Source organism: Aplysia californica, unplaced genomic scaffold, assembly GCF_000002075.1.
Source record: "Aplysia californica isolate F4 #8 unplaced genomic scaffold, AplCal3.0 scaffold00167, whole genome shotgun sequence".
NCBI lineage: Eukaryota > Metazoa > Mollusca > Gastropoda > Aplysiida > Aplysiidae > Aplysia > Aplysia californica.
In genome coordinates this window covers 375,801-392,266 of record NW_004797437.1, presented here as the reverse complement: position 1 = coordinate 392,266, position 16,466 = coordinate 375,801, and the positions used below count along the sequence as shown (strand labels likewise).

General features: G+C 42.1%; 1 protein-coding gene across 1 annotated transcript; it reads left to right on the top strand.

Moving 5' to 3' along the window:
- Positions 1–915: 915 nt before the first annotated feature.
- Positions 916–13,437, top strand: LOC101858779 (phosphoribosylformylglycinamidine synthase; the record flags this gene model as incomplete). Its single annotated transcript, XM_013082287.2, is given in 12 exon segments — positions 916–1,020; positions 2,330–2,455; positions 2,923–3,103; positions 3,491–3,574; positions 4,002–4,157; positions 5,949–6,059; positions 7,234–7,391; positions 8,299–8,509; positions 9,217–9,420; positions 10,367–10,510; positions 12,061–12,216; positions 12,941–13,437. Coding segments are annotated over 12 exon segments (1,947 nt in total), but the record flags the coding sequence as incomplete, so codon positions are not given.
- Positions 13,438–16,466: the final 3,029 nt, after the last annotated feature.

Genomic DNA, 16,466 nt, shown 5'->3' with positions numbered 1-16,466 from the left:
AAAGCCCTTTAATTTGATGTATATAAGTCCATATGTCCAAAATCCGAGATGTAACTCATTTTGTCAGCACGCCTCACATATCTTTGGAAAGTTAATTGAGCGTTGATGTTCACGGATGTTGCCGCCACCCGAGCAAAATTCAAAATTTCCTACCAACTGAAAATATTAGGTGTGTCCAGGGCGCTCATATGATCTTATGCTGTTGAGAGCGCCTTAAAACACTTACCAAACCCCCCCCCCAAAAAACGGATTTTGCCAAAGCAATAGAATGGAAATAATGAAACAATCTTACAGCTTTGTTCAGACAGTAGATGTTTCGGCGATATGTCCAAATTTCTTCACCAGAAGCTACAAATATATTGGGGAAGAGTTATTACCGATTCACAACCACCTCATGTACCCTCACGACTCACGGGCGCAAAGTAGTCCCATCAAGTTGTTGTCATGTTAGTGCACACACAGGTGTTATATGTATGTCATTAAATCACTACATCTGTAATGGAAGACTCATATGAATGAATGTTTGCATTGAAACAAAATGAATCCAATGCAAATTCAGGAATAGAATTTGTTGAAAGTATTTATCCTCAGTGTTAAGTGGAAAAGCCTATCGGTCTATCTCTTTCTTCCTTCCTTGTGTCCAGTTGGCGGGTGCTCTGGTGTGGTTTGCTCCTTCTTTCCTATCAAAACATCTTATCGTCCTGATCTCTCCTCCTTCTTTTTTGTGTTTGTTACTCTCTTGTAACACCTCAAATCTTCGGCACTTCTATGACCTTATTGTGTTGCGAGTGCCGTAAAACCTCTACTAAAACTAAACTTTCTTGTAACACCTCTAATCTTCGGCACTTCTGTGACCTTATTGTGTTGCAAGTGCCGTAAAACTCTTACTAAAACTAAACTTCCTGGTGTCCTCAGGTGGACAGATCAGTGACGGGCCTGGTGGCCCAGCAACAGTGTGTGGGCCCTCTACACACGCCTCTCGCTGACGTGGGGGTGGTGGCGCTGTCGCACTTTGACACGGTACGCTCGCTCGGGCAGTTGGTTGACAAGGGTATAGTTATAGTCTAGAATAGTCTAGAGTTGTCTTCTCTCTCTTTTTATTTTTGGATCTTCAGAATTGCGTCGGACGTCTAGAAAAAAAAGTGAGTAAACTTAAGGAAAGATTATCACATTGGTTGAAATGTGAAACTTGCCCAAAATGTCTCAATGCAAGGTGATTTATAGAATTCTTGCGTTTTTGAAAGACAAATCCTTCCCCCCCCTCCCCCCACCTCCCCCCCCTCCAGCTTCACCAGGCTTCACATTTTGATGATTTTGAGAAATCTTAGTTTTAATGTTTTTTGTTTTTGTGCCTCCTGTCCAATAGAAGGATGTAACATTTTCTTCTGTTGATTCTTACATGGACTATGCCATGAGCAATGTTTTTGTGGGTGGTTGGCAGGTGCTCTGGTGTGGTTTGCTCCTTCTTTCCTATCAAACGTTTATCGTCCTTATCTGCCCCTCTTCTTTTTCTTTTTTATGTTTGTTACTCTCTTGTAACACCTCTAATCTTCTGGCGCTCATATGACCTTTTGCATTTGCGAGCGCTGTAATACCTCTACTAAAAGAACTGTTTTCTCCCTTCGAAATTTTCTGATAAACTGTAGTGTCCTGAAACCCTCTTACGGTGGGACTCAAAATGTTTTCTAAAATCTGACCCTATTGTTCTCCTTCCTCCTCCACAACACCCCCCCCCTTTGTCTTCATTTGCTTTTGTCTGATGGGTGGTTGGCAGGTGCTCTGGTATGGTTCGCTACATCTTTCCTATGAAAACATCTATCTTCATTATCTCTCCTCCTTGTCTCTGTACGTTACTTTCTAGTGACACCCCTAATCTTCAGTGCGTGTTTGCCCTAATTGTGTTGCAAGAGCTGTAAAAGTGCTACTGACTGAAGTGTCTTTAGGCCATTCCCAAAGGGGGGATATTAACATCTTATACACAGTAGAATTGTAAATGGGCTGATTTATCAATGTCATGCTCATACTGTGCCGGAACAACATAGGGGGAACTGCTGCTTTTTCTTTCCTGATCCTTACTATCGTCATTTTTCCTCTACCTCTTTTGTATGTTTGTCACTCTCTTGTGACCAGCTATTTTCGGGGTGCCTTGATAGTCGAAGCAGACTTTGTGCTGTTGAAGCTAGAGAGGTAAGCTGAGTAAGTCTGATTCCCTGTAAGGACTTCTCTGTTGACATCCACCCCTTGGCGCTTGTATGACCTTATGCAGTTGCGAGCGCCGTAAAACCTCTACTAAAACTAAAACAATTTTTTTTCTCGTGTGTGCCCACAGGTGGGAGCTGCGACGGCCATCGGGGAACAGCCGGTGAAAGGTTTGCTCGACTCCGCGGCTGGAGCCAGGCTGTCTGTCGCTGAGGCGCTCACCAATCTGATGTTTGCACTCGTCTCAGACATAAGGGTGGGTGTACACTCTACATCTTTCCAGAATTTTGAATTACAGAATTGTCAATGTCTCAAGTTTCCCAAGAAAGTGCAGGGCAAGCAGACAGGTCACGGCAAAGTAGACTGGAGTGGATAAATGTTATTTCTTTTTAAAGGTAGAATTATTTTGGTTGCTTTTTTTCATAGTGTATCCTGCTCAGAAGGATAGTTTTACCTTCGGAAGGATGGAGGGAGCTACTGGTTGGCGGGTGCTCTGGTGTGGTTTTCTCCTTCTTTCCTATCAAACATCTATCGTCTTTATCTCTCCTCATTCTTTTTCCCTCTATGTTACTCTCTTGTATCACCTCTAATCTTTGGCACTTATATGACCTTATTGTGTTGCAAGTGCCGTAAAACTCTTACTAAAACTAAACTAAAATCTCGTATATATACGAAAACCCTTCAACAAAATTCTTACGAAAACAAACGTGAAAATACGTGCAGGACGTGAAGTGCAGTGGGAACTGGATGTGGCCGGCCAAGCTGGAGGGAGAGGGCGTGACCCTTCTGGAGGCGTGCGTGGCCATGTGCTCCTTCATGGAGGAAGTGGGCGTGGCCGTGGACGGGGGCAAAGACTCGCTTAGCATGGCTGCCCGTGTGGGGGACAAAGTGGTCAAGGCACCAGGTGAGTAGATACTTACTGAACATCGGGAGGGGGGTTGTTTTTTTAATACACTTTTTTTACAGTCAGAATACTGAGTGTGTATCTAGCTTAAGATTATTATTGTTTATATTTATCATCATCACCAATGCCTTTCACCCCTGTCTGGGTATAGGCCACATACAAGCTCCTTCCATTTATCTCTGTCCTGGGCCATCCTTCCAAGCTCTTTCCAAGTGAGCTTCATCTCTCTCATGTCCCTTTCCGCACATTCCATGTGGTCGTTTGTACAGGTGATTGTCTTATACAGGTGGCAGTTTGTACAGGTGATTGTCTGCTACAGGTGGCCATTTGAACATGTTTGACTGTACCTTGGTTTGTCTGGCTCTGACGTTTTCTTCCCTGTTCCAGGAACGCTGGTCATATCTGCCTATGTCGGATGTCGGGACATCACAAAGACGGTCACCCCTGATCTCAAATGTCCTGATGGCAAAGGTACGTAGTGGAAAAATTCTGGTGCTTGTTTTCATTATGCAAACTACAGTCTAACTTTCACATAGCCAGCGGATTTTAAGGTCCCAAAATTTTTCTTATGATAGTCATAATAATAAATAGCATTTGTATAGAGCAAAATCCCGCTCAACAACAATCTATTTTACTACCCCAGCAGACATGATAACATTCTGAAACAATGTAAACTTCCTGGGAAGTATACACATTGTATTCTTTGTATTTAAGGTAATTTTGAAGTGCTATGTCTTTTTGAGCATTTGAAAGAAAAATGGAAACACACCGCATAAAAATGTTCTCAACTATTTTTATCATTAAGGGCGAACGTTCCACTTCCTAAATGACTTAAATTGTGTTGACTGTGGCGTAAAACAAGGACTTCCATGAATTGTTTTTCCTCCTCCCCCCTCAGGTGTGCTCCTGTACCTGCCCATGGGTGGCGAGGACCACTGGCGCCTCGGGGGTAGTGCGTTTGCTCAGTGCCACGGACAGCTGGGGGATGAGGTGCCGGATGTTGAGGCTGGCAGGCTGGTCAAAGGATTCAACGCTGTGCAGGCTCTCATCGCTGGTGAGTGAGTTTTTGTTGTAGTAAGGTTTTAAGAAATGCTCTAAAAAAATCTAGCGCCCATATCTCCCCCTCCTTCTTTTTTATGTTTGTTACTCTCTTGTAACACCTCTAATCTTCTGGCACTCATATGACCTTATGCAGTTGCGAGCACCGTAAAACCTCTACTAAAACAAACATAAGAAATGCTCTTTATGGTCAACCCTTCTATATATAAGGCTGTGAATGCTGGACTATCACTAAAGACAGTGAAAATAAAATAAAAGCAACAGAAATGTGGTTTCTTAGGAGACTGCTGAGAATATCGTGGAAGGAAAAGAAATCAAATGAGGTAGTGCTTGATGAAGCCCAAGTGGGACGCTCACTGTTAAAAACAATCAGGAAACGACAAATGCAGTTTTTGGGACACCTGGATAGACATAAGGGTCTTGAACATCTAGCTCTCACTGGCAAAATTGAAGGCAAACGAGGCAGGGGTAGGCCCAGAGCAACCTACTTAGGGAACCTAAACAAATGAGTAATGGGGAAAGATCAGGGAAATGTAGCTTTTTTAAGAGCATCTGAGCAAAGGAATGAATGGAGAACCATGATCGCCGATGTCTGTCGCAGATCTGGCTTTGGATGATGATGTAGGTTTTACGGTGCTCGCATCTGTATAAGGTCATATTAGCGCCAAGGGATGGATGTCAACTGAGAAGTGCAAACGGGGAATCAGGCTTACTCTGCTCACCTCTCTAGCCTCAACAGCGCAAAGTCTACTTCGACTATGAAGGCACCCCGGAAATAGCGGGTCACAAGAGAGTGACAAACTTACAAAAGAAGTAGAGGAAGAATGACGATAGTAAGGATGAGGAAAGAAAAAGCAGTTCTCCCTATGTTATTCCGGCACAGTATGAGCGTGACATTGATAAATCAGCCCATTTACAATTCTACTCTTCATAAGAATGTGTTAATATCCCCCCTTTGGGAATGGCCTAAAGACACTTCAGTCAGCAGCACTGCCCTGGTTTGGGGTGGGGGGGGGGGAACCAGTGGTGAGAATCCCAGATGTCAAGTTGTGTTTACAATGACGGAAACATGCCTTTTTCTTTTTCTTTTTTTTGTCCTTCAAGAAATATGGATTTCACTGATATGTTTTATAAGGTTTTGTTTTTTCCTTCACTTTTTCCCCATCATCTTTCTTCACCCTAACTATAGCATACTGAATATTGAAATGATTTATAAATATCCACAATATACGAATATTAATCTGTTGTCGTTATCTCTCCAGAATAATAGTCAGTGGGTGGTTGGCGGGTGCTCTGGTGTGGTTTGCTCCTTCTTTCCTATCGAACACATCTATTTTCTTTATCTCTCCTCTTCTTTTTTGTGTTTGTTACAAATGTACTCTCTTGTAACACCTCTAATCTTCGGCACTTATATGACCTTATTGTGTTGCAAGTGCCGTGAATGTTGTGTTGACTCAAGGGAAACTGGCAAAGGACAGGACTCCTTTCTGCCGACATCTTTTTGCCACAAGATGAGAAGAAGGATGTAGACCAGACTAAAACATAGTAGTTTGTCTCTCACTCATGCACCGTGATTCTTCCTTTCTCCGTGGATGGTTGGAGGGTGCTCTGGTGTGGTTTGCTCCTTGTTTCCTATCAAACATCTATCGTCCTGATCTCTCCTCCTTCTCTTCTCTGTATGTTACTCTCTTGTAACACCTCTAATCTTCGGCACTTATAATGACTTTATTGTGTTGCAAGTGCCGTAAAACTCTTACTAAAAACTGAAACTTGTTCCTGTCTCCAGACAGGTTGCTGACGGCGGGTCATGACGTCAGTGATGGCGGTCTGGTCACGTGTCTGCTGGAGATGGCCTTTGCCGGGAACTGTGGCCTGGAGCTGGACATTCCTGTCAAAGGTGAGGACGACGCCGACTTTTTCACGCCCGCTTCTGATTTTGTTGTATCGCGACCTCAGTGCTTTCTTGTCTTGTCCTATCTCCATTTTTAATAGCAGTGAAAACAGTTCTTAACAAAGAGTGAGCTTAAGATGAAGGGAGATAGGACAAGAAATCACTGAGGTCACGATATGCGATTTCGAAAGATCAGGATAATGGGAGATTTGTTGTATGCGATAAGGAAAGATCAAGACAATGGAGATTTGTTGTAAGTGATAAGGAAAGATCGGGACAATGGAGATTTGTTGTAAGCGATACGTAGTATAAACAGCCGTATGCACTGCTCACAGCCGAACGCTCTGTATCCCGAACTCTAGCATGGAGATCATCAGGAGAGAATGCGTCGCTGTTTCGGGCTCTTCTTCTCTACAACTTTTCTGAAAGCGATAAGGAAAGATCAGGACAATGTGTAGATTTGTTGTACGTTATAAGGAAAGATCAGGATAATGTTGAATTATTGTACGCGATGGGGAAAAGATGAGGATAAATGAGCTTTGTTGGGATTATCCGAGCAAAGGAATGAACGGCGAGCAATGATGGCAGATGCCTGTTGCCGATTGGGCCCTTGATGATAATGTGGGACTGAATTGTTTTTGCAAGAACTACAACAATTGCAAGAGGAGTTACTTTTATATTTGATCCAATGATTCTAAATGTGTGACCATTGAAATGTCAATGCCCTACTCTTTTACCCTCCCCCCTACTGTTCTTTGTAGCTCCCCGACGAGAGTGTGTTTATTTTTGGTCTGTTTGTCTTCCATATTTCTTGCGCTTGACGACTGTAATTATGTTGGATGTTCTTTTTTTTTTTTGAAGGAACTCGATGAAAGGTTTGTTTTTTTGGTTTTTTTCTGCCTATCTGTGTCGCTTTTTAATGACCATTGATGTGTCGATGTCTTTCTCTTTACTCAAATTCAATTTCACACCCCCCCCCGTGGGCGGTTGGCAGGTGCTCTGATGTGGTTTGCTCCTTTCCTATTAAAAAAAATCCATCATCTCTATCTCCCCTCCTTTTTTTTTTGTTTGTTACTCTCTTGTGACACCTCTAATCTTCGGCACTTATATGACCTTATTGTGTTGCAAGTGCCGTAAAACTCTTACTAAAACTACCCCACCCGCCCCTTTTATCTTCCAGCTCCGGCCATGAAGGTGTTGTTTGCTGAGGAGATTGGTGTCGTCCTGGAGCTGCGGGAGTCTGACTTGACGACGGTCACCTCGAAACTCTCTGAGCGCCAAGTTCCCTTCCTGAACTTAGGCAAATCTGTGGAGGGTGTGAAAGGAAAGGCTGCAAATGTAAGTGGGATTTGCTCATTTTGTTTTCGTTTCTTCTTTTTTCTTCTCCATGCTATGTTCTCTTCTTCCTCCCCCCTTCTTTCTCCTCTTCCTCCTCCTCTTCCTTCTTCTCCCCCCTGCTTCCTTCCTGGGTGGTTGGAGAGTGCTGCTGGTAGGTCCTTCTTTTCCTTCTCTTTACTCAAACTCCAAACATTCTTTTTGCTACCCCCGGGGCGTGCCACTTCGCCTTTAGGCCATTTCCAAAGGGGGGGGGGACATTAACCTGTTCTTATGCACAGTAGAATTGTAAATGGGCTGATTCATCGATGTCGTGCTCATAACTGTGCCAGAACTGCAACATGGAACTGCTTCTTTTTCTTTCCTGTTCTTTACTATCGTCATTTTCCTCTACTTCTTTTTGTATGTTTGTCACTCTCTTGTGACCCGCTATTTCCGGGGTGCCTTGATAGCCGAAGCAGACCTTGTGCTGTTGAAGCTAGAGAGGTGAGCAGAGTAAGTCTGATTCCCTGTAAAGACTTCTCTGTTGACATCCACCCCTTGGAGCAATATAAGGGCCGCGATGAAAGAAATATATGCTGATACGGTCGTGCCCACTACGGATGGAGCTCAGAGCGGCGTAAAACCCTCTACTATAATTAAACTCAGAAATCAGCAACTGACCATGCTGGATGTTTATGACCCTTATGAGTCTTTACTTTAATTGCTCATCCTGAAGAGTACCAAATTAAGGAATATTCAAACAAGGAGAAATAACTACGATAATTAACAATAGTGAACCAAACACAGTTATTGCGTATTTAACAGATATTACAGAGATGTGTGTTGCACCTTGCACTAAATGATTCATTGCGTGGATGTATTTCTCTTTATTCAGATCAGTTTATTCTTTCCTTTGTTCTGGTATCAGATTGACATTTCCCTGGACGGTGAGTCGGTTTTGCGCTCCCCCATGGTGGAACTGCGAGACTTGTGGGAAGAGACGAGCTTCAGACTGGAGTGTCGCCAAACCAACCCGCACTGCGTCGAATCGGAGCAGAAATCCCTCAGCACGGGCACCACTCCTTGCTACGGGCTGGAGTTCAACCCCGACGAAATCCCCGCTGTGCTCCAACCTGCAGGTGAGATTGTCGAAAATGTTGATTGATTTTTTTGCTCTCTGAGAATGAAGTGGACACATATTTGTCACGACGTGGTGGAATCAGGCGCTCGTCCATTTTTGTGCATGCAGAGTTATTGGTAGTTCGATCCCTATGAAATCCCCGCTGTGCTCCAACCTCCAGGTGAGATTGGGAAAATGTTGCTTGATTTTTTACTCTTTGAGAATGAAGCGGACACATATGTCTGGTCAGCAGCAAAAGCAATGCAACAGGTACATTTCAAACCCCCCTAAACAATTCAGGAACACAAATTTTATCATTTCATCGTATTAAAATTTTTACATCTACGGTCCAGCTGAAAACAACAGAGTTGTAAAATCTGTATTACAGGCTTGCCAACCTTCCTGAATTTTTCAGGAAATTCCAGAATTGCCATCGTTGCGCGATGTCTCCCCCCAAAAAAAAACCTTATGATTTTTTCTTAGAAAAGGCATAGAAATGCTGAGGACGAAGGAATATGTGTAGTAGCTGTACTGTTACATTCTCATATCTCTCTCTCTCTCTCTCTCTCTCTCTCTCTCTCTCTCTCTCTCTCTCTCTCAGGAGCATTCAAAATTCCAGAATTCAGTATCTCAAAAGTTGGCAAGCCTGGTATTATTTGTTTGATTAACTAAACGACACATATATTATTTTTCGAGTTAAATGAACGGTATCATTTCTTGGACCAGCCGATGCGCCCAAAGTTGCCATCATCCGCGAAGAGGGCAGCAACGGTGACAGGGAAATGGCGGCTGCGTTTACGCTGGCCGGCTTTGAGACGTGGGACGTGAACATGGAGGATCTGGTGAGCAAGAAAATCTCGCTGACCTCCTTCAGGGGCGTGGCGTTTGTTGGGGGCTTCAGTTATGCCGATGTCTGCGGCTCTGCTAAAGGTAACATGTTGTGTTATGTTCATGTGGTCCTGTGTTTGATACATTCTCCGTAGCTGCCAACCGTTCCGTAAAAAAACAGAACCGCACCTTATTTTAGGGTCTGTGTACGTTTGGTGTTTTCTAGGTTGGTGCACCCTATTTTTTAAAAAAATCGGTGAATTTCTCTTTAAAATTCGCTCCTGGCGGTGCCGAATCATGAAATCCGGATCTGTTCAAGAGTTGGGCATTGGCGGGTTTATTTCGGCAGATTTTTCGTCCAACTTTTAAAGTCTCTCAGCGCCTTTTTCTGATGGAGTTTTCTACTGCTGCAAAATGCTTTGTACCAAGACGCGCTCTTTGATCCAGTCCAACTTTTCATTCATTTGCCAGCCTACTGAAACGTGAAAATCTTGGATCTAGTGGACAAATCAATTTCGCCAAGCTTTGCCATTGTGTTTGATTGTGACTGTGCTGTGGATTTATGCAATCCTACCTCGCTTGAAATTTCAGTGTTGTTCAGATGTTCTAGAATCTAGTTCTAGTCTAGTTTAGAGATCCAGCCAACAACTGAGAAATGTGAGAAATGCAGAATTGAATCTAGATCGTGCTGCCCAGCAGTCTTCTTCCTTGAAATCTTTCTTTTCCAAGTCAGTTGATGAAGATCATGGCATCATCAGAGCTGAAGCTGAGTGCTTATTCACTGCGTTTTTCATTGAGCTTAATGTGCCTCTGTCAGCTGCAGATCACCTCGCTCAGCTGCTGCTAGCAAAGCCTTCCCTAAAAGCGAGGAGATAAAGAAGTACGCTTCGCTTTTTAGAGGTATAACTTAATTACGGAGCCTTCGGGTTGGGTGTTCCTTATTTGGGTTTTCAAAAGTTAACTGCTATGATTCTGTTTTGTGGTGAGATGAGCTCTCTATTTTGCCGACTTCTCTTTCACTCAACTAGAAAAACTTTTCTCTCTCCAGGTTGGGCTGCGACGGCCAAGTTCAACAGTGTCGTGAGCAGCGAGCTGCAGGCGTTCAAGTCTCGCCCGGACACGTTCAGCCTGGGTGTGTGTAACGGCTGTCAGCTGATGGCGCTGCTGGGATGGGTGGCCCCGGACCACACCGGTGAGATCCGCGGTTTTCTTTCTTTTTCTTTTTTTTTTTGTTTTTTGTTTTTCTTCCTTTTTTTGTTTTTTTTTTCTTCTGTTTTTTTGTCCCTTGTCCCATTTGAACCATCTTGTTTCAAGTATTCATATGTGTCACGACGCGGTGGAATCAGGCGCTCGTCAGTTTTGGTGCTTGTGGAGTTATTGGTATCTTCTGAAAGCTTGTTCATTTGCCTTGCTTTCAATGAAAAAAAAATACCCATCCGTCTTGAACAGAAGTCAAGATATTTCCCATTGAAGGAGGTGAGGACACCTGGTTTCTGTGGTGAAATAAGCAAGAAAATGGCCGTCAAAGTTTGATAATTCCAATAGCTAAAGAGTCCTTGAAAACTGAAAAATGACATATTTTGTGCCTTTAATCAACGTTTTTCCGTAAAATTCACATGAAAATATATTTTTGTATGGACATAAAAGGAGTTGAGCTGTTGTTGTTGTTGTTGTTAGCGATCCAGTTGGGGGGGGGATGAGTTTTTAAAAAAAATTGATAAAAAATGCCAAACTGGCGGAAAAATGCCTTTCTCAGATTTCGTTATTTTTTATGAGCGCCTGATTTCACCACGCTACCTCACATTGGTTTGTTTGTCCCGTGTTCCCTTTTTATCTAAAGTGTCAAATGTTGGAGGGTCAACTAGTAGCTGCTAACTATTTTGTCAAAAACATCAGAAAATTAGTTAGAAAAAGTGTAACAAAATTAATTTTTTTTGGTGATCTTTGTTTGATCCTATGCTTCAAAATGTAAACTTCAGATGAGTTATTGGAAAGTTTTATTGTTTATTTATACAAGAAAAATAAATTGTTGAAGTACTTCTTTATTTCCAGGAAAGAAAAATTTATGACTTTTACTATAGTGAGTTTTTTGTTTTAATGTTTTACGCACTTGCAACACAATAAGGTCAGAAATGATGCAATAGAGAGAGGATAGAAAAAAGTCATTTTGGTACAATAATTTTGTATGATTCAGTTGCTTTCTCTAGTAACATGTTGCCTTAGAATTCATCTGTGGGTGATTGGCGGCTGCTCTGCTGTGGTCTACTCCTTCTTTCCTATCAAACATCTATCGTCCTGATCTCTCCTCCTTCTTTTTTGTGTTTGTTACTCTCTTGTAACACCTCTAATCTTCGGCACTTATATGACCTTATAGTGTTACAAGTGCCGTAAAACCCTTACTAAAACTAAACAAAAATAGAATTCATGTAGTTTTTGCTCTTTGTCCTTGACACATATGTGCGGTGTGCTGACTAAATGAGTTACTTCTCGCTATCCACAAATGGAGATATTGGCAAAAAATCGACACAAGGGTCAAATTTGTAGAGTTTTTATTAATGCCATATTCTTTAACTATAACATGTCTTTTATTATTTCATACTAATAATTTGTCAAAACTTCACCTATAAGCATGATGAATATATCTTTTTTCCTTTAGGTTAGAATCCGACAATTGACTCATTTTGTCAGCACGCTTCACGTATACAAGTGCCTGTAATGTTTTTTGTTTGTTCCCTCGATCAGCCAAGGAAGAGTGCTCTCAGGGCGTGTTTCTGGACCACAACACCTCGGGCCGGTTCGAGTCTCGCTTCAGCACGATGCGCATCCAGAAGTCTCCGTCGATCATGCTGGACGGGATGGAGGGAACGGTGTGGGGCATGTGGGTGTCCCACGGAGAAGGTGGGTCATTCATTTGTTCCATGGGTTTTTGTTTTTGTGTGTGTGCTTACGTTGTTCCTTACGGTTTTTGTTTTTGTGTGTGTGTGCTTACGATGTTCCTTACGGTTTTTGTTTTTGTGTGTGTGCTTACGTTGTTCCATGAGTTTTTGTTTTTGTGTATGTGCTTAATTTGTACCATGCGTTTTTGTTTTTTATGTATGTGCTCAAGTTGTATTATGTGTTTTTGTTTTTGTGTCTGCTTAATTTCTACCTTGCTTTTATTTCTGAGAGTTCATTTTTGTTTTGTTTTTATAGTATGGCAGGCCCCTTTCAGAGCACAGTTTTGGGCCATGTGGGTGTCACATGAAGGTGTGTGCGTGGTTTATACCATGCGTTTATTTCTGAGAGTTTATTTCGTTTTCAGTAATCTGCAGCGAATTGTGGTGTTTGTGATCATAACCAGCCGCATACTTTTATTTTCTTTACTTTTCTCTCTTTCCCAATGTTTATAGATTTGTATAATTGTTTAATTCAGTACTTAAAACTTTTATTTTTACTGTTATTTTATGTGCATTTTTTTTTAGATAAAAAGGTCATAATTTGTGAGATTGGGGGAAAAGTTAAATTGCAAGGGAAAAATGTCTGCCTTAGTAAAGCTTCTATCAGATTATTTATTTCACAGACTCAACAGAAGTCAACATATATTTTAAAATATTGTTTTTGGGTTGTTTTTTTGCCATTTCAGGTCGAATGGTCTTTAGCAAACCAGAAATCAGGACGGAAATGGAGCAGAGCAACTTGGCGCCTGTCCAGTACGTGAATGACGCTGGCGATCCGACCGAGTGTTACCCGGCCAACCCCAACGGTTCGCCAGACGGCCTCGCGGCCCTGTGTTCCCCCGACGGGCGGCACCTGGCGGTCATGCCTCACCCCGAGCGATGCGTCTGGGCCTGGCAGTGCCCCTGGATGCCCCCTGCCTACAGGGAAAAGCTCAAGTTCTCTCCCTGGATGAGAATGTTCCAGAATGCTTACAAGTGGTGCACACAGAGTGCTTGAGAATGTTCCAGAATGTTTATATGTGGTGCACACAGAGTGCTTGAGAATGTTTCAGAATGTTTATATGTGGTGCAAACACACACACACAGCTTGAGAATATTCCAGTATGCTTATATGGTCACTTTTAAGCACAAGGGGGCTATCCCGAAATGTGCTGTTTTGAGAAAATCGAAAGTAAAGTTTTTGCCCCTTGTCCAGTTTCTTTAAAAGATGAGGAGAGTTTTCTGTATAACCAAACAAATATATGCACCAATGAAACCAAACTTCTCCTATAGGTAGGGCAATGCCCACTTTTGGTGAAGGTAAAGATTTCTGGAAAACCCTGAAATCTGGGTTAGCCCGCTTGTCCTTAAAAGCGACCTTATGTGGTGTGCACACTGCTTACGAATATTCCAGTATGCTTACACATGGTGCGCACACACAATACTTAACTTTTTATCCCCGCAAGCTGCTCCCAGTGGCTCGCGGTCGGAACTGCTATGTCGGTGAGTCGCTGACAGCGGCTCGGGCACATTCCTTTATGACGACCTTGACATCAAATTACTTTTTGGCAATTGCTGATAACAGGTCTCTTGTATAGGGAGTTTACTCATTGGATGAAGAACCATCAAAATAGGTTCACTTGTTTTGATTTAATGACCCTTGTAATGACATTTTTGTCATTTTTAGATTTAGTACCAAAGAAGGGGCCCAGCATAGTGGGTTTTCCCCCCTCGGAGATAAAGAGTTAAGAATGTTCCAGAATGCCTTCACGTGATACTTACAGAATGCTTGAGAATCTCATGCTTATTCCATTTGTGGAAGTTCCAGATCTTTCTGTAAGTCGTCAGTGCTGCTCAGTGTCTGTTTGTTTTTTCCTTTCTTGTCTCGTCCCATCGCTTGGTCTCCAGGTTTGTTGAGCGTCGACTCTTCAACCCTCAGTGCCATTGAGGGGTTTTGTGCCGATTTTCTGCTAGGATGTAACGTACGTTGTTTTCCTGGGTGCCATAATGTGCTGTTTGAAACATATTCTTCGCTTGTACTTCACCATCATCATCATCCAGTGCCAGATCTGCGACAGACATCGGCGATCTTGGTTCTCCATTCATTCCTTTGCTCGGATGCTCTTAAAAAAGCTAAGTTTTCCTGATCTTTTCCCGTTACTCATTTGTTTAGGTTCCCTAAGTAGGTTGCTCTGGGCATAAACCCTTCCTCGTTTGCCTTTAATTTTTCCAGTGAGAACTAGATGTTCAAGACCTTTATGTCTATTCAGGTGTCCCAAAAACTGTATTTGTCGTTTCCTGATTGTTTTTAACAGTGAGCGTCTCACGTGGGCTTCATCAAGCACTGCCTCATTTGATTTCTTTTCCTTCCATGATATTCTCATCACTTATAAGCTACTTATTAAGGCTTGTTTAGTTTTGGGCTGGGATTAATTTTGAATTTCGTCAGGGCAACTGACTGATATGAGCAGGGCCGTCTCATCTTCAACTTTCAACTGCCAATGTGTCTCCAGTGTGTGCTGTGTGCTGAGATGACCCGAGATTTTCATCCGCTTATCAGAGATGGAGAATGTGAAGGGCTCCATTGTTCATCCCAGGAATGGGAAACACTTTTTGGGGTGGAAGGAAAGGAACCCTACTTGTTCCCAGAAAAAAAGTCTCTAAGTTTATAAGCCTGTGGAACAAATGAACCTTGATTGAGGAGACCCTTGTGTTATGGCTATGATAGTTTGTGTCCGTTTTGTTGTGGTTTTCTGTTTTTAAATAACATTTTTGGTTCCTTTTTTTGGGTACTTTACACTGTATTCGCAGTCGCCTGACTTCTGGAAAACATACCCTGACTTCTGGAAAACATACCCTGACTTCTGGAAAACATACCCTGACTTCTGGAAAACATACCCTGACTTCTGGAAAACATATCCAAACCTCTGTTGCGAGATGAAATTATCGGTGACTACAGTTCTCACATAGTGCGTAGCCAGATGCTCTCTGAGTCCCCAGGCAAAACGAGAGGCATGAAGAGTGGGAGTCGCACGTTCAGCCATAACTTTTTCAATTTGAAACTTCTTTGAACGGGCTCTACTGAAAGAGAAATCGATGAAGTATAGCTAGGCTGGGGCTTTGCAACATTTTCATATTCACTATATGGTGCCCTAAAAGTGACAGGGTTAAGTCCATGAGGCATAGTGTTGAGAAAATGGGTTTCAAAGATTCGCACTCTTCTAGTTACAATGTTTTATACCTTATTCGATAAGTGTCAAACTGATTTCTAAAAAAGATTTTAAAATACATGTCAGATTGTTTCAAGCCATTGACACTGTGTGCAGGGCATCTATGTCGGTGATGTGCAGTGTGTAATTCTTTTTTCACAAAAATTGGAGTAAAAATGGTGTCATTCTCAAGGTTCGATATGCCGGAAGCTGTCAGCAGCTTTGAAGTGACGTTTTTGTATTCCACGTGTTAATGTAGTGCATTATCGTTGAATTGTCAGTGTTTGGGGATTTCGATCTTTTTGACTTTGATTGCTTCATGTAAGCCTTTGAGTTGCTGAGTTTTTCCAAAAATTGTTTTTAGCAGATGAGATTATTTTTTATCACATATATATTGCATTATGTTGGCCAATGCTTAAAGCATTTATCTCTTTACTTTTTACTCCAGTTTGCTTTAGTTTTTGGTATTTTGACTCATTAAGTGTGTTTAGCACAAGAAGAAAAAATCTGTGTATTCACTTCTCGTTTTGCTCAGATTGCCACAGATGTGTTCTTACAACGGAGATATAAAGAGCGACTGTCTTTGTATACATTGGCAAAGTAAGAATAGGTTTGTCTTTTCTAGTGAGACTATACCTGTCTGCATTTTGCTCTGAAGTATGTATGATTTTTTAAATAAAGATGTGTCAAATTCTAATAAAATAAAAACAACTTTGCTGTTGTGAATGTATTATAGTGCCATGATTGTCTCAAATATTTCAAAGTCAGTTTTTTCTCGTTTTGATGTACCAGCGTCTGTGGTGTGGCAGTTTGGTGCTTCGCTGTTGCATGCAGGAGACCCGGGTACAATTCCTGATTCCCAAAGGGGGGGAATATTAACGTCATGTTCTTATGCACAGTAGAATTGTAAATGGGCTGATTTATCAATGTCATGCTCATACTGTGCCGGTACAACATATGGGGAACTGCTGCTTTTTCTTTCCTCATCCTTGCTATCGTCATTTTTCCTCTACTTCTTTTGTAT